Source organism: Buteo buteo, chromosome 28, assembly GCF_964188355.1.
Source record: "Buteo buteo chromosome 28, bButBut1.hap1.1, whole genome shotgun sequence".
NCBI lineage: Eukaryota > Metazoa > Chordata > Aves > Accipitriformes > Accipitridae > Buteo > Buteo buteo.
The window spans coordinates 9057420-9084673 of record NC_134198.1 but is presented as its reverse complement, the minus strand read 5'-3'; the positions used below and the strand labels follow the sequence as shown (position 1 = coordinate 9084673).

At 41.1% G+C, this 27254-nt stretch overlaps 1 protein-coding gene and 1 long non-coding RNA gene across 2 annotated transcripts in view; one reads left to right on the top strand and one right to left on the bottom strand.

Moving 5' to 3' along the window:
- Positions 1-22281, bottom strand: part of TES (testin LIM domain protein) — a 28615-nt gene extending 6334 nt beyond the window's left edge. The window contains exons 1-4 of the mRNA XM_075059099.1: positions 22109-22281; positions 10533-10618; positions 1991-2243; positions 510-845 (exon numbers count right to left, since the gene is read on the bottom strand). Coding sequence (XP_074915200.1) covers positions 510-845; positions 1991-2243; positions 10533-10618; positions 22109-22135 — 702 coding nt within the window. The 5' untranslated portion in view covers positions 22136-22281. The remainder of the gene's footprint in view (positions 1-509; positions 846-1990; positions 2244-10532; positions 10619-22108) is intronic.
- Positions 22282-22498: 217 nt separating this feature from the next.
- On the top strand, positions 22499-25015 carry LOC142045513 (uncharacterized). The gene is made up of 3 exons (XR_012654628.1): positions 22499-22945; positions 24373-24553; positions 24688-25015. It is a non-coding gene; the product is annotated as an uncharacterized LOC142045513 (long non-coding RNA).
- Positions 25016-27254: the final 2239 nt, after the last annotated feature.

The window sequence follows — 27254 nt, the reverse complement described above, 5'->3', positions numbered from 1 at the left end:
TTAGTCAAAACAGCTGTTATATGGCTTGGCTTGTTGGACATGGGAGGGAGAGGTGTTACTTTACTATTTCTTAGTTTCATTTAATTTTAAACACAATTTGTCAAGTGGGTAATTTTGGTGCTCTTCCAAGAAAGAAGAGAAAACAGGCTTCTAAAATTAAACTAAACTCTTCAAGGGGAGACAAGTGTAGCAATTAGTCTGTAAGACTACACAAGTATCTTTATTATTATTCTGTAAAAGCCACCCTGCTATACTGTACCTTCAAGCTAACATGTTTTTGCAACGAGGATGAAAAGGTCACCTAGGAAGTTATTTGCTACAATGCATTAAATACAGTCAGAAACCAGAGTTTTGTGTAGACATTCACAACGTTTTCCAGTTCCCCTTCTTTCTTTCCCTCCCCAGATTTTCACTATTCCAAGTTAACAAATAAGTTAATTGGGTTAAAATGACCGAAGAGAGCACTTGGATGGTAATACATTGTTTTATCTTTCCTTTCTTATACTTACATACTGAGATGCCTTCTGATCTGGGGACTTGCCCTCCATCGCTCCTACAGCAGCTGAGGTGCCTCTGTCACCATTGTTCAAGTTATTCTTGTCAGTATCTCTCGTTTCCACCTCACCAGGGAGCTTGACATCTCCTACGCCAAGCGCCTCGCTTTTGTACTTCTTCACAAACTGTTCCATCTGCTTAACTTCATTGGGGGAGAGCTCGTGGCATTTTGAAGGATCCTGATCATGAGCAGGCAGCTGCTTAGCCAACTGCTTCTTCCTGTACTGTGCGCCTTCCGAGCCAGCAACAGGCTGCTTCTCCTTTGGTAGCATCTGCATATACTGTCTAGCCTGAACCAGAAGGAATTAGATATCAGATGCCACTTCAACTATAGACCCATCCTTTTAAGCCAACACGCAACTAAAATCATCTCTGCTGTTGTTAGCGACAGTCAAATTTGTCAAAAACAAGGTTCTTTCCATAAACATTAAGCTCCCGAAACACAGTAGAAGGAGATAAAATACAGCAGATAAACTGGGAAGAAGCCAATTAATGTAAGAGGCAGGCTTCCTTTTAAGCCTTTTACAACATGCATAATAGTTATTACTTCTTAGAGTAAATAATAACATTTACACAGCACCTTGTCTCTTCAAAGCTATCTAAAACTACTAATCATCAGTATAGCTTTAAAAAGTAGAAGCTAAATAGCCTGTGTGGAGCATACAGCCCATTGCTGAAATAATTCTAGCTAAATAAATAAAAAAGCTCTAGTTTTAATAAAGCAAGAACAAGCCTAAAAATCAAGGTGATAAATGAATGTTAAGTTAACAGTCAATTTACATGCACAAGGTTTGATTAACTGATTGAAAAAGGATATTTTGAGAGATAGGTCAGAGAGAACGCAATTCCAGCATGGATCACACAACACTGCAGTACAGTAGATTAAGCAATCAAAGTTTGAAAAGCAAAATCCTCAGAAGGCTATCTACCATCTCATCTGCTTCAGCTGAAAACATACTGGAAGAGAGTTGCTCTTTTAGATGTCAACACTGACCTTGTTCTTACCATATACAGTAAGAGCTATATGCAAGACTGAGCATTCCCCTTAACCTTAAACAATGACAAACTGTTGTGGGGTTGTTGTGTTTTGTTTTTTTATTTATTTTTTCTTTTAAGCCCACATTCCATGCAAATTTTTCAAATTTACTAAAAAAAGGTAGGTTAGAGAAGTTTGACTTGAGGGACTTAGCAGATAATGCTTAATCCTATCTATTAAAAACCACCTCATTCCCTGGTTCTCAAGAAGTTCCATAGACAAGCATACATATGTGCAAGATAGTAGAGGCAAGACTCATTAAACAGGCACCATATTTTTAGTTTTGAGAAGGAAGAAGAGATGACTACAATAGACAAATTTACCCTTCCAATAAGCTCTACTTCTCTATCTCCCATCAACTCCTGCCTTAAGCATGAAGAAAAAGTGAGTTGGACTTACAAGTGTCTGATTCTGAACAGGAGGAGCCCACTCAAAAGTCACAGTATTGATGGATATATTCTTCTTGGCTGGCACTGGATTAGTCAGTATCATTACATTGCGTTTATACATGGGAATGCCATCATTCTTCAACTTTGCAATAAGGGTCGTATATTTTGTATCTTCAAAGAGCTTCCCCACTTTCCGGTCCTCCTCATTGCTTGTGAGGACATCATGCTCTTCCTGGCCACATTTGCAGTTGCGGCATATTTTTCTGAAATTTATGGAAAAAGCAACAAAGTTACAGTCTCAGCTGAAAATTACATCTCACACCAGCTGCATGCATAGTAACAAGTGACTGGGAACCCTAAACCTTGTTTTCAGTGCTTTAATTAGGAAATATACAAGTTATTCTGCAATACGTCAAACACCTCTTGAGGATGTTCTTTACTTCTCCTGTTGTATTAATTACATTCTTTGTTCACAGAGATTGTGTTCAGATAGATATCAGTCAACTATACTAATGCATTTTGTATATGATGCTACATCATTCTTTCATTTACATCTCAGTACTGATCACACACATACATGTCCATTATCACCCCCCTATCAGTATCATTAGTCACCCATGAGTTAACTTAAATGCATCAACATGATCATCCCAACAATCATTTATTTGGGCTTTTAGTTTTTCAGGTTCTCTTTATACACTCAAAATTACACTATACTATTTTCTTCACATGCATTTCACTGTATGCATGATATTTGGTTATCACAGGGCTGCTATCAAGTGGAAACAAATATTTCCTAGAAAGGAAAAAAATGCATACAGCCGTACATACAGTGTAATTGCACCAAGTTCTGTTCAAAGTTCAGCATTTAAGAGAAGATGAAAGAAAAGTGAAAGGCTTATATGGACAAAGCCTTTCAAACAGCTCTGAACCAAGTCAGAGGTACTCTGGCACACGCTGTACAGAGAATTTTCACAGATAACATCCTTAAAAGGTAGGAGGCTTTACTTATATCTAAGTGGTATTCTTTCATATACAACATATTTGAACTCCTTTGATTAAGGGATATTGGATAGCAATTTATTACCTTAGGCATAATTAAAAAATTCATATATAAACCAGAACCTTGGATTAGACAAACTAGTTTAGTATTTATTAATGGTTTCCCCAGAGCTTCAGTTCAAAGCAGTCAGCCACAGCATATGGAAACTAGCTAAGCTAGATATTCACTAAAGGTTCTTATTATAGCCTACAAAAGTGGATCAACCTTCTGCATCTCTAGTTTGAAGATGAATGAGTAATATTTTACCCCATTATTTATTCTTCACCTAGCAAATAGCATAAAACTACTACCTATGAAATGCTTCTCAACCCTGTTTGCCAAAACCCATCAAAATCTAACATTGTTCTGCATCTTGCTTTCTAAAGTCTCGAAGGCAAGGCACATACCTTATCTTAAGTCATCTAACAGGTACATGACAAGAACACACCATGACTATGGAAGGTCCATTAGGTGATGGGAAAGGAAGGAAGGAGGACCTGAATATAACCGGTCGTGTGAAGTGATGCACAGCCAACCCCAAAGATACGCACTACATATGCACACCAATTTATGATGTGGGGTACTATCATTTCAGTGTGTGATGAATGCTGCCCTGGTCATGTAATTACACAGCAACCATAAGTCATGGTAACCAAAATTATAAAGCCCACTCCAAACAGAAATAGCTAACTCTGCAAGAGAAATGAGCCACGCCACTCTAAAAATAACAAGAAAATAAGAACATTAACAGAACAGATTCTGCTTTGCAATGCATAAAAACCTAAAGAGATCAATAATTGAAGTGCAGGCTGTCTGACAGCTTGCATGACTTCCAACTCATTTCCACAACAGGAAAGCTGCACAGAATTTCAAATATTTGGATACCTAGTAAACACTAAGCACTTTGCAATCTCCCAGCTTACCAAAACATTCAAGCATGAACTAGCATTGCCCATTAAGCCTAAATGCTGCACTATGCATCTCAAGCACTCACAACATAAAATTTTGCAAGATCTTCAGCAGTCTACATGAGTCCTTTACCTAGCTAATAGAGACTATTTAATATACTAATAAAGCAATTTATATTCACTTTGCTCATCTTTTAAGGCGTGCATATGATTATACCTTATTACCACGTCTCAATCACATCTTCTTTGAAATCTAATATGAGGTGACAGAATCAGACAGACCTCACTTTTTGCAAGCTTAGTTCATTATTACATCATGACCATCATGCAGCTATATGCCTTACAGCACACATGCAACTTGAATTCAAGCAGTTAGTCCATCCAAACAATAGCTTACCAGGTATTTTCTTCACTTTTTCAACTTAAGTCTTTAGGAATAGTAAGCCTCAGTTTCAGTTTTGCCTCTCGACAGGATGTGATCTAACTACATTGTGAATGAACAGACATTCTCAGGCAACCTTCACAGACTCATAGAAGTCTAGTCTTGCTGTCCAGAACTGCTCTGCTTGCAAAACAGAACTCAGTAAGAACAATTCATACTGCACTGGCCTGCGTGGTCACAACAGTAGCGTGACAATTTGTGCAGCTCTCCCCACTCTGTGGGGCATCCAACTACAGTGAAGCAGCATTGACAGCCTGCAGAGACCAGACCATCCCCAACAAGCTGTGGTGGAATTCTTCCCCTGAGACTTTCACACATGTTGGAAAAGCCACAAGCGCACCTTATTTTTGCTCATGCTACGTCATGAAATTTCATATCTATTTTCTAGTAGTATTCTCTCAGAATGCAGAACAGCTTTGAGAACCTGTTTCTGTTTCCAACTAGGAGAACACCCTGACTCAATTGCTTTTAAACAACCTCAGTCCCACCTTGAAGGCTTAACATGTTGCACTAATTTCAGTATCTGTGAGAGATTTTTCTGTTGTCCTGATAAATAGATGAACAGATAGTTGCAAAGAAGTAAAAGCATATAACTTGTCCTCAGGTCCTTCCTGAGTCCCACTGTGAAAACCACCATAGAACTACTGTGCTTTATACTTGCATTGAAAAGAATGAGCTACCCACTGATCTCCCCCAACTGCAGACTTAATTTAAGAATTTGACTGTGTACATCTCAGTCTAATGCCATCTCCTTGCTCTTTCAAGATTAAGTGAATGACTGCCTACATGGAGTTTGCAAGAAGCTGTTACAGGGGCTATGTTACAAAATTACAAGTGTAGTGGCCCTGGCATTAGAGCTTGTGGGTAATTAAGTCTCCAAATGCAGGAGAAAACAATCTGGAAAGAATGTGGAGAATGCTGAGTCACAACTGATGTCAGCATATGTCAGTAAGTCAAAGGAAAATCCCTGAGGCTGTTGCCATTTCCCCTGCTCCCCAAGGCTCCCCTGGATCTCAGCCACATGAAGATGTCTGTACACTGCTAACAGCCATAAAGAAAGGTTTCCTGTCCTGATTTATAACCCCTTGGAAATTATTCAAGAAAGATACCCAGTTGACATTTACACACATAACTCTTCCTGCTTAGTACTGTTTACAATTTAGTCATACCTTCTTCCACTAAGTTAACGCATCAGAGTCCTGTTCATTAGTCACTGTCCCTTCTGCAGAAGGGATATGGCCAATTACTTCTACTTAGAATAGACCGGCTGGTCATTTCTTTGACTACGATACAGCTATCTTACTGAAGTGACCCCGTCCCTATACCTCAAACTTACACTTCACAAGTCTGTCTGATAACTGATGCTTAATTTTTATTTTTGGTGTTAAAGCAAACACCTCACATGTGCCAGGAAACCCAGTTGCTATTATATACACACAGAGACATACTGATAAACACATGTATATGTATAGACTTAACTATCTCCTTTGGCTCTATCAAGAAGACAGGCAGTGAGAATTTCTTATTCTTGCCATCTGCATTGTCAAAAAGATTTTCACTTCACTTGAGGGCATTCAGCAAGATCCCTACTTAAGGAGGTATTAGGGACTCCTGCTTATGTGTTCACAGCTCAGGACTTCAAAGGAGAGAAATGTTCCTCCAGTCAAATCTCAGCAATTTGGGAAGCTTTTCCCATTCCAAACATGGAAGATAGGGAGGAAGCTTCAAAATTTGTAGAATTAAAAGTTGCGTATCACTGTAAAAGATGGATCTAGTAGATTGTGCCTTGCTTCCAGGTCTTGGGTAGGTAGAAAGAAGGAAGGTAAACAGATTCCACCCTCTCTCCCAAGCTGGTGAATTTCTGTGTCCTGGATGTCTACTGACAGCAAGGATTAAAGACTTCCAGTTCTTTCTCCAACCCCAAATGTCAACCATCCTCCTACTTTTCTATCTGTTGGTGTATGGAGAGGAAAAATAATTCAGATCATGACCCTTCCTACACTGGCTTTGCCGTCATTCTAGTAACAGAAGGCAGCAGCTGCAAGCACAGGGATGCCCTCAACAAATACCTGGCAGGTCCTGAGGTTTGTGTCCTCCACATAGAAAGACTAACCTCTTCCAGTGATTCCTTCTGTTATGCTTTCTCACTATTAATGCAGCTATAGTAATCACAGATGTTTTGAACTGTGCCTCAGTACTTGCCTGTCAGCTGTAGTATCAGAAGATGTTAAAGCCAACTTAAAGCTCTCCCTGCCTTCCAGGGATTGTATCTGTGCAGAGAAGCCAGATGCTTAAAAAGGTCATTCCCAAGCTTAAGATTCTTGTCTCCAGAAGCTTTTTAATGTCTTGGCAAGCTGCAGAGACAATTATTGCTTTCCTGTATATACATGGCCAAGATAAATCAGAACCTTCCCTCCTGCAAATTTTAGCAACTGACTCCTGTCCCACACTTCCCTCTAGTGGGAAACATATTCCCAAAGAGCAAACACGTATCTGACCAGCAATGTCTTACCGCCAGCCTGCCCTGCAAATTTTGTGGAGACCATTTTGCAGACTGACAGAAATCTTAACACCTGAACTGAGAAGACCCTGCCCACTGCTGCTACACTTTGATGGAAGCATGACTGTGAGGGCAATTTTAAAAGCAAAAGCTATTAACACACCAAGATAATGCAGGTAATTGTTCAATTGTTCACCATTCAGCTACCGTTGTAGACCATGGCTCTCACTGTATTCATTTTGTGTTCAGCTCACAAGACAGGTTTTCAGAACTTCAAAATTTAGGAACAAATTTTACAAAGGGCTTTGTTTACCACCATTTCTAAACTAGCCTAAATTAACAGTTCTGCACCTATATAAGCATCCCACACACTGTGCCAAGAATTACAGCACAAAGTGCCTAAACAGCACTTGCCATCCCAGAAGAGGCATTTTCCAAACACTCCCAGTATAGGGAAGAACAGGGTAGCAACTCCATGTAAACCCCTGCTACTAGATAGATATACTTGGATTTTTTTCGTGCACTTTCCACTCTGACTCGTCAAAGGCAGAACCGGGGCTCTTTTGTACTGAAATACTGAAATTACATCTTAGCTCTTTGAGGTACATTGGAGTTTTCACGTATCAGACCAAGAATTATGTGATCTGCTGAAGCTCCTCAGCTCCCCCCAGGAGAGGGCAGTGTCACCCTTACACAGACTACAGCAAGGGCTGCAGCCTGCAGACAAGCACAGCTGCTGCCTTACTGTACTGGATCTGGCGCCTAGGGAGGTAACTCTCTTCATAATGCCCGTACGGTGCTGCGCTTTGGGTGGGTGGCTAAAACAGCCTTGATAGTACTTGCTATTGCTAAGCATTTCTCTCTGCCAGTGTCAAGGCTTCCTCTTTTTTGGACCCTGCCTCTACCTCGGCAAGTAAGCTGGGCATGGGCAAGAAGCTAGGAGGGGGGGCACGGCTGACTCAAATTGGCCAGACAGATACTCCATACTAGCGTCATGCTCAGCAATAAAACAGGGGCAGAGGATGAAGACGACAGGGGTTTTGACTTCCAAAGTGAACACTGCCTGGAGACTGGCTGGGCACCAGTCTGCTGGTGGGAGGTGGTGAGTGACTGCCTTTGCATCACTTGTGTGCCCACCCTCCCTCACCCATTAAACTGACTTTATTTTGTTTCATTAGTTTTCTCACTTTTCTTCCTCTGTTTTGCTCCCTGCCCCATTGTGAGGGGACAGGGGGTAGCAGCTGTGTGGGTGCTTGGCTGCTGGCTGGGGTCAACCCACCACAGTTTTCTTTCATCTCAATGCATAACAGCTTCTTTAACTACAATCCCTACTTCAACACCTGTCTTTTACAGGTGAGTAGCAGTGAAATCCATGACTAAACTTGAACTGATTTTTAGCATTTGTGTTATAAAGACAATATTCTGTCCACTTGTGCTACAGTTTGCTTCTACTTAAAACAGAGTTTCAGATTTTAAGGCTAATATGACTAAGTGAACAGGTATTTGGGATCCATCCCTTTCTGTTCAAGGGGTAGACTCCCAAAAATCTCTGTATCATGCAAAATATAGTAATATATTTTTTCCTTTGAAAGCTGTTTACACAAAACTGATTTCAGACTTCAGATTCACACCCTTACTGTCCCCAGTAGAAGCTCTGCTGAAAAAACAGCTACTTTCTAATCCATTCTTGAATTGCCTCAACGGCTAACTTTTCAACTGTTTCAGAGGTATGTGCCACATTTGTCTAACCCCTAGATTATGCTTCTCAGACTACTTCTCACCACCTTATTTACCGAGTCTATCCTATATAGATTTGGTTTCCAAACTAAATCTTAATCTTAAGTAGTCACTAGTTTTATGTCTTTTTCTTACTCGCTTTTCAATCCACTGCTCTCTGCAAGCTCTTGCTTTCTAGGAGAGACAGTGTTATGACAAGCTATGTATTCAAGACCTGGCACAATGAGCCCTAACCACAGGAGCATAGTGAAAAGCATATAAAGAAAAACACAAAAAAACCTCCAAATACACACACAGAAGCAAACACACATTCTAACCTTGTAATCATGCTATTACGTGACTAAATCACTTCAGACATTTTATTTCTTTTTATCCCAAATTCTTCCCTGTTAAAGAATAAGCTAAGAATTACAAGGTCTAACAAAAGAGAATAAAAAGGAAGAGTTGAGAAAAAGTTAACTGGAATAACCTTTTATTTTTTTCTCCCCCACTTGCAATTTCCCCACCTATCACAGACTATGGACAAAGCTTTCTCTCAAGTAGGAAGTGACATAATTTCTCATCTAACCATGGATAAACAACACTATTTACTCCTGCACTTTTTTTTATTTTGTTTTACTGAATTGCCTACACACATTAACTATGTTCCATTGTATTTTACAAGTACCACTACGAGCCCCATCACTGACTGAGTGCATATTGAAAAAGTCTTTCCATAAATTAATCATTTTTTATCTTTAGATGATCACATTTATTTACTAGTATATTACAAATAATGACATGGAGCAAGGAGTGGTAAGTTGTTTCTATAGCTATAGTTTTACATATTACAGATATGTAGCCAAGAATATATATTCTTATCAACTTATAGCAAGTCTTTGCCATGGTCTGTTCATCTGATTATTTTCTAAACTGAGTATCAGCTGCAGTCAAATACTTGGGCAAAGTTGTAAAGTCTCCTAGGCCTTATCTGCACCTGATGGCACTATGGCTGGGATATAAAGACTACCTTAAAAAACCCCCACAAAATAAAACCCTACTGCAGATAGTTATGGCTGTAGCTAAATAGCATTGGTGAAATGTAATCATTTTAATTGCTAGCGTGTGCTAGTGCTACTAACATTTATTTTTATGTCCCTTCTAGGCTGTTCCCTTTGAGAGAGGGTTGTTTTTTTTGTTTTGTTTTTTTTAAGTCAGAATCACTAAGCTACAGCTTGAAGCACACCCAGTATGATCAGTGAACTAGGCTACCTAGATATATACATTAATATGCATATATACATCTTGTTTAAGTAAAACAAGAAAGGTCTTAATAGAATACAAAGTTTCTGCAGAAGAAATGGCATAGACCACAGCATAGACTATTTACTTCTACTATCATCAGCTCTTACTGGTTTAGGAACAGTGCATCATCCAAGGCCAAGTACTAATTTATTTTAATTATGACATCTCTTCCTCCTTTAAGTAATTTGTAGATGTATACAAAGTTTCAGCATCTTTTCAACATAGATAAGATATTTCACCTAAAATCTCAAAACAAAGCTTATGTACTTGGCCAGGAGCTGAGAAAGCATTTTTATTACTGAGATAAAGCACACTTCCCTGTCATCTCTCTCACTGGAGGGGTATAGATATTTTTACAAACCTACTTCAACTGTTTATTAAGCTAAAGCAAATGCTTCAGTAGAAGTACTACCATTGACTTCAGTGCAGATGAAATGTATGTTCGTAAGTGATTACATACTTAAACACTATTGTAATGCAACTGAGAAGTCCTGGCCCTGAACCCAGACACAGCTTCTTTAAAGCAGCTGAATAGCTTAACTGAAAGAGAGAACAAAAGCAGTTACTCACACATTTGCATATATGTGCCAAAATCTGCAATGCTGAGTCACAGCTTAAGAGACATCTGGTGTCACTTACCTCCAGAAATGAAGCTCAAATCCTTCACACTTATCCTTGCATTTTAAGCAGGGGGCACCAAATCCTTGCTCATGGCCCAAGCCCATCTGTGTACAGAGCAAAATGACTAGAGTCAGCTTCAAGAAATGTGCTGCATGAATGATCTTACTGCTTCCTTTATAATCTACAATCCACAGCTAAAGCAAAAAATAAGCATTTCACTAAGCTGACATCAGGACAGTATTTTGAGTTCCACTCACCTTTCTATTGTACCTACATAAGCAACAGTGTTCACACAAGCCTGTTCATAGGGTTGAGCTAGCAGGCAGCAAGTTGGCCTCAGCCAAACCCAAGTACTTTTCTGGTGACTTGTCTCCCCAGCCCAGCTTGCTCTGCAAGCTTCACACAAGAGAAGAAGCAGATTCTCTGCAGCTCTTCCTTAGATCTGTGGCTGTGAAACCACAGCGAGTGAGGCCATAAGACCTCAAGTCAAAGGACATTTAATCCAGCTGTCAGGACAAAGTTATTTGCCAAAAACGACTCGGCAAAAATACAGAAGAGCAAGAAATAAACAGAACCTACATTTATATGCACTAACCTGGTCACCTGATAGGAATAAAGAAAACACCTAAGTGATTTGTCTAATATTCCCAAGTATATTTGAGACTGGTCTGATAGTGATTGAGAACAGAATATACCCTTTACAATAACATTTCAGCTGGACTAATACCAGCTTACTTTCCGAGGAGAAAGAGAAACAGCACAGTTAGCAAAAACAACGACCATAAATTATATGCAAAGGTTTCACCGTGAAAAAGATTAAAAGGACAGATGACCAATTCATAATGCTGAGGAAATACAAGAGAATATAAAAAACAGTGCAGAGTAAAGGCCAGGTATTCACACAATATATCAACACATCAGCAAATTTAACTGAGTAACAGCCACTGGGTAGTTTGGGGTGAAAAACAGACACCAAGCACCATAACTTATGCATTCATATAACAGTAAATTTAAAATGCCTCACTCTAGCTCTTTAAATCTTTGGGGAACGTCGCTCTTAAATCAGATGGATGAAGGACCACGGAACTGTGGCCACAGTTGGGTGTGCAGGCTCATGCCCAACGTGCAGAGGGGAACCCATCCCCACACCCCCACCTAACACTCCAGTGGTGTGAGAAGCACTCCTAGTTAGCTGTGGATAGGCACAGGGGGAGGAGGGACAGTCAGCTCACCTGTAGTTTGGCTTTTACCATAAATGGAAAACAAGCTAGAGCTGACAAGTGCTGGTACTAATCTTAGTCCTGGCAACAATAATACAGTGCCAGGCCTAATTAGGTGTGGTGATGCAGTTTTATTATGAAGAAGTTTGCAATTTACTCTGAGAAGTTATACTACTATTGGTTTTTTATGTGCAAGGATAAGAAGAGCTCAACTTTCAACTTGTTTCTGTCCAAAATGAAGTAACAGATTATTCACAAATCACTTGCTCAATACAAAACACATGGTAAGATGCAGGGAAGACCATATTTTCAGTTATTTTATAATTTGAAGGATCACTGCTTCCATAGTCATTAGACATCCCTGAGGAAATTACAAATTTTTCTTGCAGCTTATGGTCTATTTAGGGAAAAGAGATACTTTGGCAGCTATTAAGTTACTGCTTGCAACTACAGAGATGGATAGAGGGGCATGAAATTATTTCTTCCTTTCTTATCTGGAAGAAATACAAGCCTGCTGTGATCATGGTGACATCTTTATCAGCTTAAGGGCTCAAGAAGTTCACATGGTATAGGTGCTAACCTGAAGCCAGACCAGAAGACATCTAAAATAAACATAACTTTGAAGATTAAGTTCTTTCATCAACTACATTTTTGTCTATGTTGGATATATAAAGCTAATGGGTTAATAAAAGTTTGTCTCCACTGAAGATGGGTGTTTACAGGGTCTTCTCATCTGGAATCCAGAGCCCCACCATACACACACAGTACCTTGGTGCACACACACCATACATCAGAAAACAACCAAGCACTCTTGTCAAGTCGCACATGAAGAGAACAAAATGTTGGCCAGGATGTTCCCTAAAGAGAAAGAGGAAGCTAAAGCAATACAAAACAATTGCTTTTTTCAGGACAGGTTGGTTTTTGTTTGGGGTTGTTTGTTTGGGTTTTTTGATTGGTTTTTAAAGTCATACTCCCTAAAAAGCTGTTAAACTTAAAATGTGCTTGTACTGCCCTGAAAAACAGCCCCCCCTCCCCCAAAAGCAAAACCAACATTAACCCATTCTCTCTTGCTGCTACACCAGCTGCAAACTGGAATTACTTCTTTATGCTTATGCTCTCCCCTTCTTTAAAAAGTGGGAAAGGGGAAAAGTGGAATAACGATGATTTTATTGATATTGTAATTAGAAGGCTTAGAAACCTAGGATCACTTGTGTATAGAGCACTATTGTACAGTACACAGAGAAATAGCCTTAACATTTCAAGAATTACCAAAACAGAATCCGAAACGCAAGTACGAAAATGAAAATGGTTTCTGCAATTTTTTAATATATCATTTCCAAGCCTCCTAACATTCAGGGTTTTTTAAGCTAAAAATACCTCTCCAGAAGCAAATTAAGAGGAAATATGTGCTGTCTAAATGCTCCACCCAAAATGTACTCCCTTCTCCAGACAAAAACAGACAACAACCAGCCAGCCTACTTGCATCTTCACAACCAGCAGTGTCAGTGGAGATTTCTTCAGAAATACAGGATCCCACATTACTTCCCCAGTAATGAAGAGCACATCGTTAAGTAAATGCTTATGCAGCTTGAGACAAAGTGAATTAGCAAACAAGACAGACTTGTTTTGAAATGTATTTCTCAGTTTGCTGCACAACAGAAAGAAGGGGATGACCTTTCTATATGCAATGTCTGGTCACCTTATGGAAAAGGTTTAGCTCGAAACTAAGGGGCACATTGAGGACCAAATTAGACATGATTCCAGATGCACAGCCTCTGCCTTTGTTCTGATAGAGAAACTATGTGGCCATTTGCCAAAAACAAAGATATAAAAGAATTGCACACAGTGCTTTTGAGTTTGACTCTATCTAAAAGTCAGTGCACATCAAATATCCCTCCACAGTCCTGTAACAGGACCTCCTTCAGTAGTAAGGAAGCATCAGCCTTAGAAATGACTGTTTCTTCTTCAACAGCTGATTCTGCTGTAATTTGGGAAATTAAGAGGGCCTAAAGCTGCAGTATGCTTCTTCATTGCTGCTGCCTACATCTATTTGCCATGCCTTCTGAAGGACACGGCCAGCTCTGTGCTGGAGCACCCAGAGATAGAGAGCAGGCTGAGCATGTACTGGAGCGGGAAAGCATGCCTGAGAACAGGAGGGAATCTATTTTCCCCATAAATGGTGTTATGGGAGAAATAGCACAGATAGGTCAGCTGAAATACTGCCAGAAGAAGGGTCCTGCCTGTCTACTGCCATTAATTTTCATTTTACAGCAAAAGCTATCCAAAACCATCTGGTATTACTAACATACCCAATACAGTTTTAAATAGTCCGAGTACAGAAGACGATATAAATATGATTGAGATCATCCGTTGCATACTGCTTTCAAGATTAAATAGTCCTCAAGGGCAGAGAATTTTAAATGGTTACAGCTAAGTGAGAATTAGTGAAAGACTGCCCTGCTTCAGTTCAGACTGGAATCCAGAGTCAAAAGTTGGCTGTCTTTACATTAAGGAACCATGTGTAAAAGCTTACTGTCATCTTAAAAATCCAAATGGTCCCGTTCAAGTGTCTAATAGTTTGTTCAGATGTGTAAGAGAAACAGAGTAGTTGCTATGAAATAGTCTAGACCTGGCTTATCAGAAGCTTCTGCCCACTGTCTCTCAATATTATCACTGTACAGTGACTAGTCTAATTCTGTATTCCCTCCCACAAAGCAGCTGGGCACAAACGATACAAAGGGTATCCTAGCAGAGTTCCACTGGAAGTCTTCAATTATTTTGAGTTACCATTTAACGGACATCACACCCACCACAAATATAGTCCTCAAAGCTAGTTGCTCTGACCTTCCTACCCCTTTACAAAGGGGCCCCTGGGGTGCAGCAATAAGAAGGTAAAAGAGGAACCCATAACAAAATGGAGAAACTCCACTTGGCATTTCTAGGTCTCCCTCCCACAAGATTTCTTCTACCTCCTCAGTCCCACCAAAGGACCAGAGCTAACTTGGGTCTTGGCTGCTTTTCCTTCCTCCCTCCAAGGAGACTCCTGTACCACCAGACAGGTGAGCTGTATTAATATTTCACCTTGCCACAGACAGTAAGACACAATACCAGTACTTAGCCTCTACAGAAGATCAGAAGCCCTTTCCACTGTTTGAGACCTCTCCAGAATGTGAAAGGTTGTGGCTATACGGTGAGAAAGTTGTCATTAGTGGATTGTGATAATTAACAGTGGAGCCCCAGAGTAGACTTAAATCCTCTTCACTGTCCTTTTTGCAGATCTTTGTCCCGTGCCCTTGAGTCCTCCAAGGGCAGAAGCAAAGAAATCCATGCTAAAGCTATTCCTGGATTTACTGTAAAATCCCAGGAATCTTCTAGTTTGAAGATTACCTAACTATTGATCCATTTGGATGTTTGAGGGGCTATATCAAGTGATATTGTTTCCCATTTCCAATGTAAGCTTGAGAAAAACACCTGTATAACACAGATTTCTAGCATATCCTAATGTACTTTAGAAACTTACAAAGAAATGAAGGTAAAGCCAAGTATGCAAAAAAAGAGACTGTGAGAACAAGACACACTAGAAATCTCACATGCTGTGCATGCTTTATTGCTGAGACCTGATCTTGTATCACTCTATTCTGTACCAGCAGAAGTTTTCTCTAGTAGGGAAACACAACAAATTGGAAACTAAAATAGGCTACAGCATTTAAATTTTAAAAGCAGCAGAGCTATATTATTTCTTATGATTCCAGAATGAAAAAAAAAAAACCAACCACAAGAGACATGATTATATGGGGGCAATGCTTATAAGACTTCTACAGACACTGTACAAGGAGAAAAAAAGTTCTATCTGTAGTGAAAAGCAGTATCCCACTAACCACCCTATATTTGTTATTATTTAACATGTCTATTGAAATTGATGGGAAGTCTGTCCTACCTTTTTTGACATATGCAATTTGATTTAGGGAAAAGTTGAATGGAATTAAGGTGTAGAAGCTTGGGTAAGGAGGTCCATTTGTACAGAAAGAAGGATGCCAAAAAGTGGTCGCACCCAAGAAAAATATTAGAAAGATGATCTGGGCAGGACAGGCAGAAAAATAAATTGAGGAGCTGCAGCAGCCTATGATAGCACACAAGTACTAAGAATTTATTTTATTGTGATGTCTTCAACTAAATATCAAACAGTTCAGAATATAAATATTTAAGACACTGCTACACAGTCTACTGTCAAAAGACTAACAGCTATTAAAGATCTCAGCCGGATAGAAATCAAGTCATGTTTATTCACAAAGTCCAGTATTATGCTAGCTAAGTTGGAATGCAGCTGATGCACCAACAACACTGCCTATAAACCTCCAATACAGCACTATCCATCACCCAATGCTGCTGAGGCTTTTTCACAATACTTGGCATATTTTGTTTTGACATCAGTGCTCTTGTCCAGTTGCATCTTCTAAGATTAGGTTTTCAGAAGCAGACCTGGAAATCTACATACTCACTTATTAGGATCTTAAGTCATGCAGGAAAGCACATGGTTTTTTTCAGCCAGTGCTCTTAGAAGCTGCAGCTAGACAACCTCAGACTGAAAACAAGACACAACGGAAGGGTTAGGCAGACACTAAGAAACAAAAAGACCAGAAACACACATACAGCAAAGTACAGTTACATCTGGTGTAATCTGGAATTATCATGACAGAAGCCTCATTACTCCCTTGACCTATTCATTTGACCAAACCTAAGACTAGATAACAGCTGTGACGAGCTTTCACCTTCACAGTCCTACTCTTCCTGCAGGTCTCCAGCACCTAGAAGAACCTCAGCAGCTCTGCATGTTAGCAGAAAGTACATATTAGGGGATTTGTTTTTTGGTTTTGGTGGGTTTTTTGTTGGGTTTTTTTGGTTTTTTTTTTGTTTGGTTTTTTTTTTGTTTTTTTTTTTACATATACACTCTATGTAAAACATATATACACACACATCCCATATGCATATATTAGTTATATATATAAACCAAACATGCATATCTATTTAAAACAGATTGTAAAATACAATTTTTAAATACAGCACAGTATGTATATTTATATCTACCCCATTGCATCTGTAAACTCTGTATTTGCTAGGAAGAAGCCATTAATTTGCGAGATATGTTCAGCATACTTTGAGATAAAAGAAATGTGTTTTTAAGCAACTTTTACCAATAAAATTTCATTCACAATTGTTACTCACCATTATTATTGTTTTACTTAGAGGAAAGGAAAAAACATTTCTTTTTTTCCAGGAACACTTGCAGAAACAGATCTTTGTGCCTTTAATGACAGAATACTGTAACTTAAAAGTTAATTTTCCATCTCACTAATACTTGGCTTATAATTATAGCATATCAAAGAAAGTTTAACCTGATCTTAAAAGTCATGCAGTCCTGCATTCAAAGTGTTTCTTGGCTTGCTATTCAGGCATTTCATGTTAACTTATGGTCAAACACCTGGGGAGTACTTTTGCACAGGAAAAAAAGTCAAAAATGTTTAATTTAGCCTTGCCATCTTTGCCAAGCTGATATCCAGGCACATTGGACAAAAAGTAACTAGGGGTGTGCATTCAGATAGGTGTTCCAGAAAACAATTCAGAGAAATTTTTTTTTTAAGTTTGTGAAGGAGGAGAAAAAAAATAATCCCACCAGAACATATGCAGGAAGCAGTTACTCAGTTTCCTTGTTAACAAAACTGAAGTAGTTCCTCTCACACCTCCACACTTGTTTTCATACTTCTTGCAGGCAAAATTCACCATGAATAAAATTGCATTTCCTTGATCTTACTATACATAAAGAACAGCAAAGAAGCTCTGTTATCATGGGTTTCCATGGCAGTAACACCAAAACAAACAGTGACCTCAACAGGAAGCATAGCCCAGCAGATATTACTAAATCATGCTTTGCAAAACACGAAAAAGTTGACTTTGCTCCTATACATATTTTATTCACCATTCATTTATCAACAAGCATTACAGTTGTTGACTTAATGATGGCTAAACCACTCTGTGTTTGGTTTTCCACCATAACAAAACAAACCAACCCTCATGCCATAGAAAAATAACCACGCAGGCTTTCTACATTGGAGAAGTTGCACCTCTTCTCCCCAAACTCCTCTGCCCCTTCTTCATCATAATCAAAGTTCCTTTTATAAAGCAAGCATTATACTGTGAAAGCTTATACAGAACAGACTCACTGCCAGATTCTTATTTTCTCTAGTGAAGTACAAGACCATGCTGCCAGCAGGACTGCAAAGCAGGACCGTGACCTACTGATTCATTTTACCAAGCTCACAGAGGTGACAGACAGGGCAGGAATCCAGACTAGCAGAACTTTGTTCTAACAGAGGCTTCAACAAAAAGCATTAAATCTTCATTTTCCCTATACCCTCCAAGCAAGGTTTGAGAACACAGAGTACATTGTGTTTGAGAGAAATAGTCGTCTGTTTGTTGCACAAGTACTTTTCAAGCTGGAGCTGCTGTTTTTAGGCTTCAGCTCTGTGTGCAATCTCTTTTTATATACAAAATTATCTTCACGATCCTTAAGTGCAAGAGCAAATCCAATCTCTCCTGAGAAAAAGGAGAAAACTATATAGTCAGCCTTAAACTCCCCATCCCCTTTAAAGGGAAATTATAAGGGACAGTAATGTATCAGTCTTAGTATTAACACAGTAGCTAAGAAGACTGCCTTGCAACTGTATTTTCCCACACTATTCACTGCCTAGACATTTGCCAGTCATTTTATGTCTCTGAGAAGCACACAGACTTGACTACAAAATATGTGGGAAAATGTGTATGTTCTGCATATATTCTCAGTGCTGAAAAATCATTCTGAAATTTGTGTTTCCTGCAGACTGTGGTTGTCCAGAACTCAGGATTCAGACCAAGAGACACATCTGGCTACACAGCAGACTTGCTTCCTCCAGCCACTTGTGAAGACAGCAAGATGAGTTTTACAGCATAGAAAAGAAACTGAATAGAAGATGTTAAATGAAAGGTCTGAGCTGAAGTAATTGTGTCCCTAGATTCCTCACAGCAAAACACTTAAGAGTATGTTACACAGGACTGCTGCCTTTCTCTCATAAGACAGCAAATATATGAGCTATTCACTGCTAAAAGGATGGGTTAGAAATTGTGGCAGGTGGGGCAGTAGTTCTTCCTGCTGAAGGACAGGTAGGTTGTTTGAGCCCTAGTGGTCTTGTACTGGAGAGGAACCGATTTCTGTCAGATGAACTGTACTAGAACTGTTAGATTGGGGGGGGAGGAAATCAAACCTGATATCAATAACGAGAACAGACTTTCCTGAACCAGTTCAGAAGCGTGTTTTCTCTTTGTACAAAACCAGACACATAAACGTAGTAGTCACACATATGTGCATGTTTTTCTCCAGTCTAATACCAGCTCCTTGAAAGCCAACAGCAGCTTTCTAAAGAGACAATGCAGTAGTTCACAACTGAAGAATGGACTCATGGCCTAGTGACACTTGGAGAAATCTCAGGAATGTCACCTTGGAAACTTCAACTCTTGAGTTTTCTAGAAGCAGAAAATGTCCCTTTATATTACCCTGTGCAGTTATGACATTAGCAGTTGTGGGCAGGGCAAGAAGTTTTTCTACAGTTATGAGGTGAGTGTCTGAGTCTCCATACTATGCCCTGCTCCACTGAGCATTCATTTCCCTCTGCTCTGCTGAACACCAGGGCTACAGAACAGCCAACTTCTAAACTCAGACTTTGAGTTCAGAAGAGCAAGAGAATGGCAACTTATCTAGGGACAATGTAGCAATTCCTGCTTTCTTCTGGCCAGTGTTCTTGGAACTTCCTACCCAACAGGCAGGTTAGCCATCATTAGTCCATAGTGTCTACCTCCATTTGGCAGGCAGTAAATAGGTACAAGTCACTACAAAATACAAAGTTAACATAAGGTAGCAAGCAAATTTTGTAAAAGGACTCAAGTTGTTTCAGCTCAGGGCATAAGATAAGACAGGGGTGAGAACCACAACATGTAGTTAAATAACCCATTACTGCTGATGGACTAAAAAACTGACATGGACATCTCCACCTCAAGACAAGTTTCTCTTAAAGGCCACTTAGTTTACTGGTTTTGATAAACTTTACTGGAAACTTCCCATAATGTTCTTCCACCTTTCAAGAAAGGGGGAAGTTGGCAAAAAAAGAGAGAAGTAAAAGATAAGAAAACAAACAGGTTGAGAACAGGAATTAAAGGATGGAGGCTGAAGACATGCAGCTACTGCAGAGTTGACATGAACTGTTACTCATTCGTTCCAGTATACGATATCTGAAAAAGATTTAAGTAAATATCGGTTGTCAAAAAAGAAGGAAAGAATTTAGTACCGAACACACTCATATATAGCAAAGCTTCCCAGTTCTCCCTGCACTGACTTGTCACAGATCCTTGTCTGTTCTCTTGGGAAATGAGCTTCACCCAAGTTATAAAGAGAAATAAGGTGATGAGGAGATGTGAACAAAGGAGGAGAGACAGAGGAAGAACAGAAGTAGTTTTCTGAACATACGTATAGTAGAAACAGAGAAAACTTGAAGTTCTTCACACCACAAATATCTCTTTGCAGTATTAATACTAAAGCTGAACAGCACAGAAAATACAAATTACTTTCTACAAACAGAGCTTTGCTAGTTTCTTTTGTGGCACTAGCTTCCATGTCTGAACAGGTTCAGAAAAGTCTTCAGGATTCTTTGAAGTTGATGAAGGAGAAGAGTAAAAGATGACCAAAAAAACAATATGACAACAGTAGTCAAATAAACTTACAACACACACAACTACCCAATAATTACAGTGCATTTTAAAGCAGATGTTCAGCAGCTACAAGTTCACTCAAACCAAGACTCCACTACCAGCAGAATTTTATCAGTATTTCACAGGACATATTAATTTTCTCTTTAGATGGAGAAATTGTGAATAGGAATGCTCTATCTTCCACAAATATGCATCTCTCCCCTCTTGGAGTTCAAAAAAACTTTCAGCAAACAAGCTCTGTGAAACCATCAAGTTTAAATTTTGAATTGCACTTAGAAAATATAAGCAAATCTACTCAAGAAGCTTGTTTTCATTACATACACGCAGTCACACAAGGGGGACAACCCTGTGCACACAACTGGCTTCTAAAGACAGTGATAGTACTTAGCTACACCCATCTATACACTGATGGCCTAATGTTGACTGGGGACTGAGATATGTAGATTCTCCAAACCAGGACCCTCATCCAGGTGACTTTATCACGCAGTAACATCACTCGGAGAAAGTTGTAACTCAGGGCTAGCCTGCTTCACTAGGATTCAGCCTTGACTTAACAGGTAGCCTTCCACACTGCACAGCTACTTCTGTATCTGAGTCAGTTTCTAGCCTGCACATTGGAAAAGCACGCGGGTATAGAAAAGTGCATATTCATACTTTAAAATAAGTTACTACCCTTAAATGTAATAATTCAGGAATACACACCATGCACATCCATATAACATGGATTTCAAATGACTAGTTTCCATATATCAATGAGGGTTATGTACTGATTTAACCCATGTTCGTATACAAAGCTCCTTCTGCCTTTATCAAATAGTGCCATTACAAATAAGATAAGGAATTTCTTACTAGAAGTAGTCATTGCTTAAGTGCTGCATTTAATTTCAAAAGCACTAGAAGCAAAGACTGAGAGGTGCATCCCACATGAAGTCAGTTTTACATATGAAGTTTTAAATAGCAAGTTTTAGAAAGAGATCCTAGACAACTGGATTATCTATCACTTTCTGTTACTTATCTTTCGCTTCTTGCCAGTTTGACTCCAAAGAAACTAGTCAATACGCCTTTAAAAGAAAAAAAACCAACCCACAACCCCTAAGTTTCTGTCTGGGGAGTGTAATCCATACAAACGCTGACAACGCGCTTGTAATGAGCTAGTCACATCAAAGGTCGGAAATTAATCTGCAGCATATCCACAAACAGCATTCCGGCCGCACGCAATTGAGGTTTCACCCTACATAGGCACGGCACACACCTGAACACAACTATTAAATCTCAGGGGGTTTGGGGGGTGGGGAGGAATACGGGTTTTTACTTGCAGGACAGGACAGGGGCACCCACTTGGCTACCTGGGGAACAAACTGCAGCGCCTTAACTAGCGTCGAGCGCAGGGGAGAAGTTTTTTGTTCCGCCCGCGGGCTCGGCGGCCGGAGGTCACCCCGCAGGCAGCTCCCCCCGCCTGTCCCCTCACGCACCCCCCGCCTCCGAGCCGAGCCGAGGAGACCCCGAGCGGCAGGAGCCGGCAGGGGCCCGGCTCCGCGGCCGAGCGCGGCAGGTAGGCTCGGCGGGCAGCCCCCACCTTACCTTTCTCACTTTACTCTCCAGGTCCATCCTGCCGCCTGGCCGGGCCGAGGCCTCCGGAGCGGGGCGGGCTGTCAGACCGGCTGCCGGGCCGGCGAACCGCCGTTCTGCGCCGCTGAGGTGAGGGGACGCCCGGCCGCCCCTCAGCGCCCGCCGCCGCGCTCAAACTTCCGCTGCCCTGCGGCAGTGGCTGCAGCCGAACAAAGGCAGGGCGGCAGCCAATCCCCGCCCGGCCGCCCGCCGGCCCGCCAGCCAATCCCCCGCCGCCGCCCCGCCCCGCCAGCCAATCCCCCGCCGCCGCCCCGCCCCGCCCCGCCCCGTCTGCCCTGCCCTGCCCGGCCCGGCCCGGCGGCGGCGGTGAGGGGAGGCCGGGCCGGGGCGGGGGGCCCGGCGGGCGGCCGGGCTTGTGAGTCCTCCCCGGAGGGGCGATAAGGTCACGGGGAAGGCGTCCGCTGGCGCAGCGGTTTACCTTCGAAGGACGGACGCCTGGGAGCGCGCTGCCTCCCGAAGGAGGACGACAAATATAAAGAGTCTCGGGCTCCGGTGATTTATCGCCACGAGTAGGAGGGGGCGGCAAGGCCTCGCCTCGCCGAGACTCTTCCCGCATGCCCAAGGACTCCCCAGGCGGTGCCATGCCTTCGAGGGCTGGCTGCCAGCCTCCACGTTCAGGCCGCCCGGAGCTGGGGCTGCGCTGGGGACGGGCCGGCCACGGCCTTGCAGAAGCGGGTCGGACTTGGCGCCGGTAGGGCCGAGCCGTCACTGAGGCGGTGGAGGAGCGGTGGTTGTGCCCGTTCACAAAAGGGGTGGCGAGGAGCAGGCCCGCTGGTGGCCCAGGTGGAGGTATGGCAGCTGGGGCAGGAGGTGTGGTGGTTGGGGCAGGGCCCTGCCGCTGACCCTCTGCCTGGCCCAAACCCTACCGCCGACCTTCTGCCCAGCCCAAACCCTACTGCTGACCCTCTGCCCAACCCAAACCCTACCGCTGACCTTCTGCCCAGCCCAAACCCTACCGCTGACCCTCTGCCCAACCCAAACCCTACCGCTGACTTTCTGCCCAGCCCAAACGCTACCGCTGACCCTCTGCCCAACCCAAACCCTACCACCAACCCTCTGCCCAGCCCAAACACTACTGCTGACCCTCTGCCCAGCCCAAACCCTATTGCCGACCCTCTGCCTAGCCCAAACCCTACCGCTGACCCTCTGCCCAGCCCAAACCCTATTGCCGACCCTCTGCCTAGCCCAAACCCTACCGCTGACCCTCTGCCCAACCCCACCACCCTACTGTCGACCCTCTGCCCAGGCCAAACCCTACCACCGAACTTCTGCCCAACCCAAACCCTACTGCCAACCTTCTGCCCAGCCCAAACTCTACCACCGGCCCTCTGCCCAACCCAAACCCTACTGCTGACCTTCTGCCCAACTCTACCACCCTCCTGCTGACCCTCTGCCCAGCTCAAAACCTACCACCAAACTTGTGCCCAGCCCAAACCCTCCTGCTGACCCTCTGCCCACACCAAACCCTACTGCCGACCTTCTGCCCAGCCCAGCCCCCTGACATTGTGTGGAACTGCTCTTTGATGCAGGTTCTGTAGCCTAATTCTGCTCCCTCTCACCCCCACTACGTCTGGAGGAAATTACTGGTTTTGCCCAAGTGGGTTTGCTTCCACCTGAATCCACTCAAGAGGTTTTGACACTCCAGAACCTGATCTCATCAGGCGTTACCACACATTTTACAATAGTGATTCTCTTCTATTCATTGAAATGAACAACAATTTTCTTCTGTTGGCACTGGATGAATATTGTGAAAAAAATTTAGACTTTGATCCCAGTCTTCAAACTCATATGCATGTGATCAGTCCTGGAATGTCACTGATAATATAAAATATCTTTTATATATAATGTATATGTAATATGAAATGACAGAATAATTAAGCATTTGCAAGATTGACTACTTCCATAAATATTTTCTTCTTTCATATTTCTTTTGATCTTTGGAAAAAGTAACAAAAATTCATACAGACTCTATAGCTACCCTAGGCAGTGGTGGTGAATAATTTGGTAGATTATGTTGTCATTCATCTGCAGAATCTAATCTTTTCTCCCCACACATACCAACTTTTCTCAAGTAACTCTTAGGTCATTTTGTTTCTTCCCCAGAGGCCAAATATACTTCTCCTTCAGTGTTCAATTTTTTTGTCTGCCATCACTTGTTGAAGGATGTTTGCAAGAAAGCAGAAATGAGACTAGGTCTGTTTGTTGTCTTTTAACAGGTAAAAGCAAAACTCTGTTTGACTTTTCTGCTGGGAGAGGCGTCATGGTATATGGCATGGGCCCACCGCTCCTACCAATAAATCTATGCAGCAGACCTTGGCCAAGAAGTTCAATACAAAACTAAGAGAGGATGGTCTCAAGCTGTAACATTAGAAAAAATGAGAGAACATAGACCATCAGGTAATGTTGCTGTGCTCAGTGTGTGTCTGTTCCGAAGAGAGGTGAATAATAAGGGCTGTTGCATGAATTTTCTTTGGTTGATTTTGAAATTTTGTTTTTCATTTCTTGTTCTCATTCTGTTTCGTTTGGTTTAGTGGTTCCTTTCTGCTGATTTTGGGGGTGAAAGACAAGGGGAAGTTAGAGTGCCTGAAATGTTGGTATGCCTGGGACCATATAGTTTGAATACCATCCATGCTTGCAACTTCCTCAGACTAACATCAAGGGACTAAGCAGGAGATTATTCCTGTTCAGTGAATGCGCTGTTGAAAGACATAATGTAATAGTGAAAAATGCCAGCAATTACAAAGACTTGCTAGGTACCTTTGACTGTGCTAAGCAAAGAAATGAAAGTATCATAGTCCTCATTATATGCTTTTTATATGGGAATGAATATAAAAGCATATTTTCATTTGAGGAAGCTAAAAAAAGTGAAATAAAATCTTATGTGATTTAAGTGTATTTTGCTTATTCTTATCTCCCTGAGAATAATACCATAGTAATAGTTTTGATCTTTATATTTTTCTTCTTCTTTTTTTTTTTTTTCCTACTATGCTATGACGCTGCTGGGTTAATAGTAATTTCTTTTGCTTATATTTTTCTTGAACCTCTTGAGTTCAAGATGCTCTGGTTGTGATTTGTGCATCTTTCAGTTGTGTAATTTAGTGCCAAAATATAGTAAACTTTAACAGCCTTCCTATCTATTAATTTGTATATGAAGACTACAAATTCATATATGTAATGGAAAATGCAGACAGTAATATAAGACTTCTATTTTGCAAACCAGCAGATTGCTGTTGGAACACACTTCCTCTGAGACCTGGATCAACAAAGAATGCATTTTAAGATTCTAACTCTTTTCTGTGTTTTCTATGACTTTAATTAGTCTGGCAGAAATAACTTCCTATTCTGTGAATGTGATCCTGAATAGCTCTTCCCCTTAAGGATTCTGAAATTGCCAGGCACACAGCATTGAAATGTGCCAGGCCAGAGAGCTGGGCTTTCTCATAACTGTCTAGGAAATACCAAATACCTGTTTTAAATATTAGATTTTTTTGAAGAAAGAGCAAGATGCGTCCCAGCATTAACTTTCCCACAACAATGTTTATGGAAACAACAGGCAGAAGATGGGAAAAAGCTAATACTTCTACCATACACACTTCTGGGAACATAGACAACAGAGAATGAAGGATCTGTCAGATTGTCTTCCTGGTTTTACAATTTTCTTTCCACTCAGATACCATACGATGAATGCATTTGGAGTAACTATATATCTCCAAACATTAGATATGTAGATTATATAGATGATTTGTAAGTCCATCCTCAAATGAGAGAAAAGATAGTATCATAATGACTTAGCAATGCTGAAAATTTGTTTCTAATAAAGCTGTTATTTAATAATCAGTTCTTTTGTTTAAACTTTGAAGCAAATACTTCAGACTCGCTTCCAGCTAAATCCTTCTAGTTGCGCTGTTTACTCAGTGCTTCATATGGTATAACTAATGACACTGTGTGCTTTTAAGATTTTTTTTAAGTATATTCTTAAGTGTAATATAAATATAGGAGTCTGTCTTGCCTCAAAGTGGCTTAATACACTAATTTAGTTTTCAAAAAACATTTCAGTTTGAGAAAGGAATAACATTTGCCTTTTTGTATCCATTTGGATAGAACAAAGGAATGTTACATGGAATGTCTTGGGGTAGGTCCAATAAAAAACCCAGAAGGGAACTTTAGAGCCTAAATCAGAAGTTGCAAATCTTACTGCATTACTGATAATCTGCTTCCCAGCTAAGCATATACTTAGTTCTCCATTGTACATTGTTTTCCTTTTTGCTTACTTAGATTTGAGATTTTGTGAATGTTAGTATTGACAGAATAAATTGTTACCTGTTTCATGCTTGCTCCATCCAAGATCTAAAGAATAAACTTCATTGTATTTAACTCTTCAGAGAGGCTTAATGTGTTAGGAGGTTTCAGACCATGCACGATGTAGAGGCTGATTTAAGATCCTTACAAAATTCAGTAACAGGTATTGCTTTTTTAAAAGAATATAGTGAGAAGAGGTTCTGCCCCACTTTTTCTGTAATGCTCAAGTAGATAGTAAACTTGGCCCCAAGTTGGAATACGACGTTGTAAGCTTTCCTCAGCCTGATGGGGATTCAAACTACAGATTCCATCTGTTAGGACTGTGGCCTAGCTGCCAGACTTTGGCTACATAGTTAAACGAGAGGTTTTAACCATGCTTTTGAAGTAGAGCCACTGCACAGAAGAGAAAAAGAAGTCCACTGAAATAGTGAGAGTAGTATGTCTACCTAAGTTAGTGGCTATGCAGTCCCAAGACCTATCTTAACTAGATATTGGGTAAACCTACGGTTCTACAAGTGGGGAGGACTTGTTATCCCAAGAACCCTTCAGACAGGGTACAGTCATGCTCTTTTTTCTTCTCCCTGTCTGTCCTGGCGAGTCTTCACTTCTTGAAACAGTGGCAAGGCGAAACAGTGGCAAAGCAAAACAGTGGAAAAATGTGCTGTAGTTTCATGATTATGGCACTTGCTGGGAAAATCAAAGCTTCCTTCAATCAGAAGAGGAGCTTGAACCTGTACCTTCCACCTTGTGGACGGTATTAGAGGCAGAAAGAGAAGGGGAGGGGAGAAAACAATAAAAG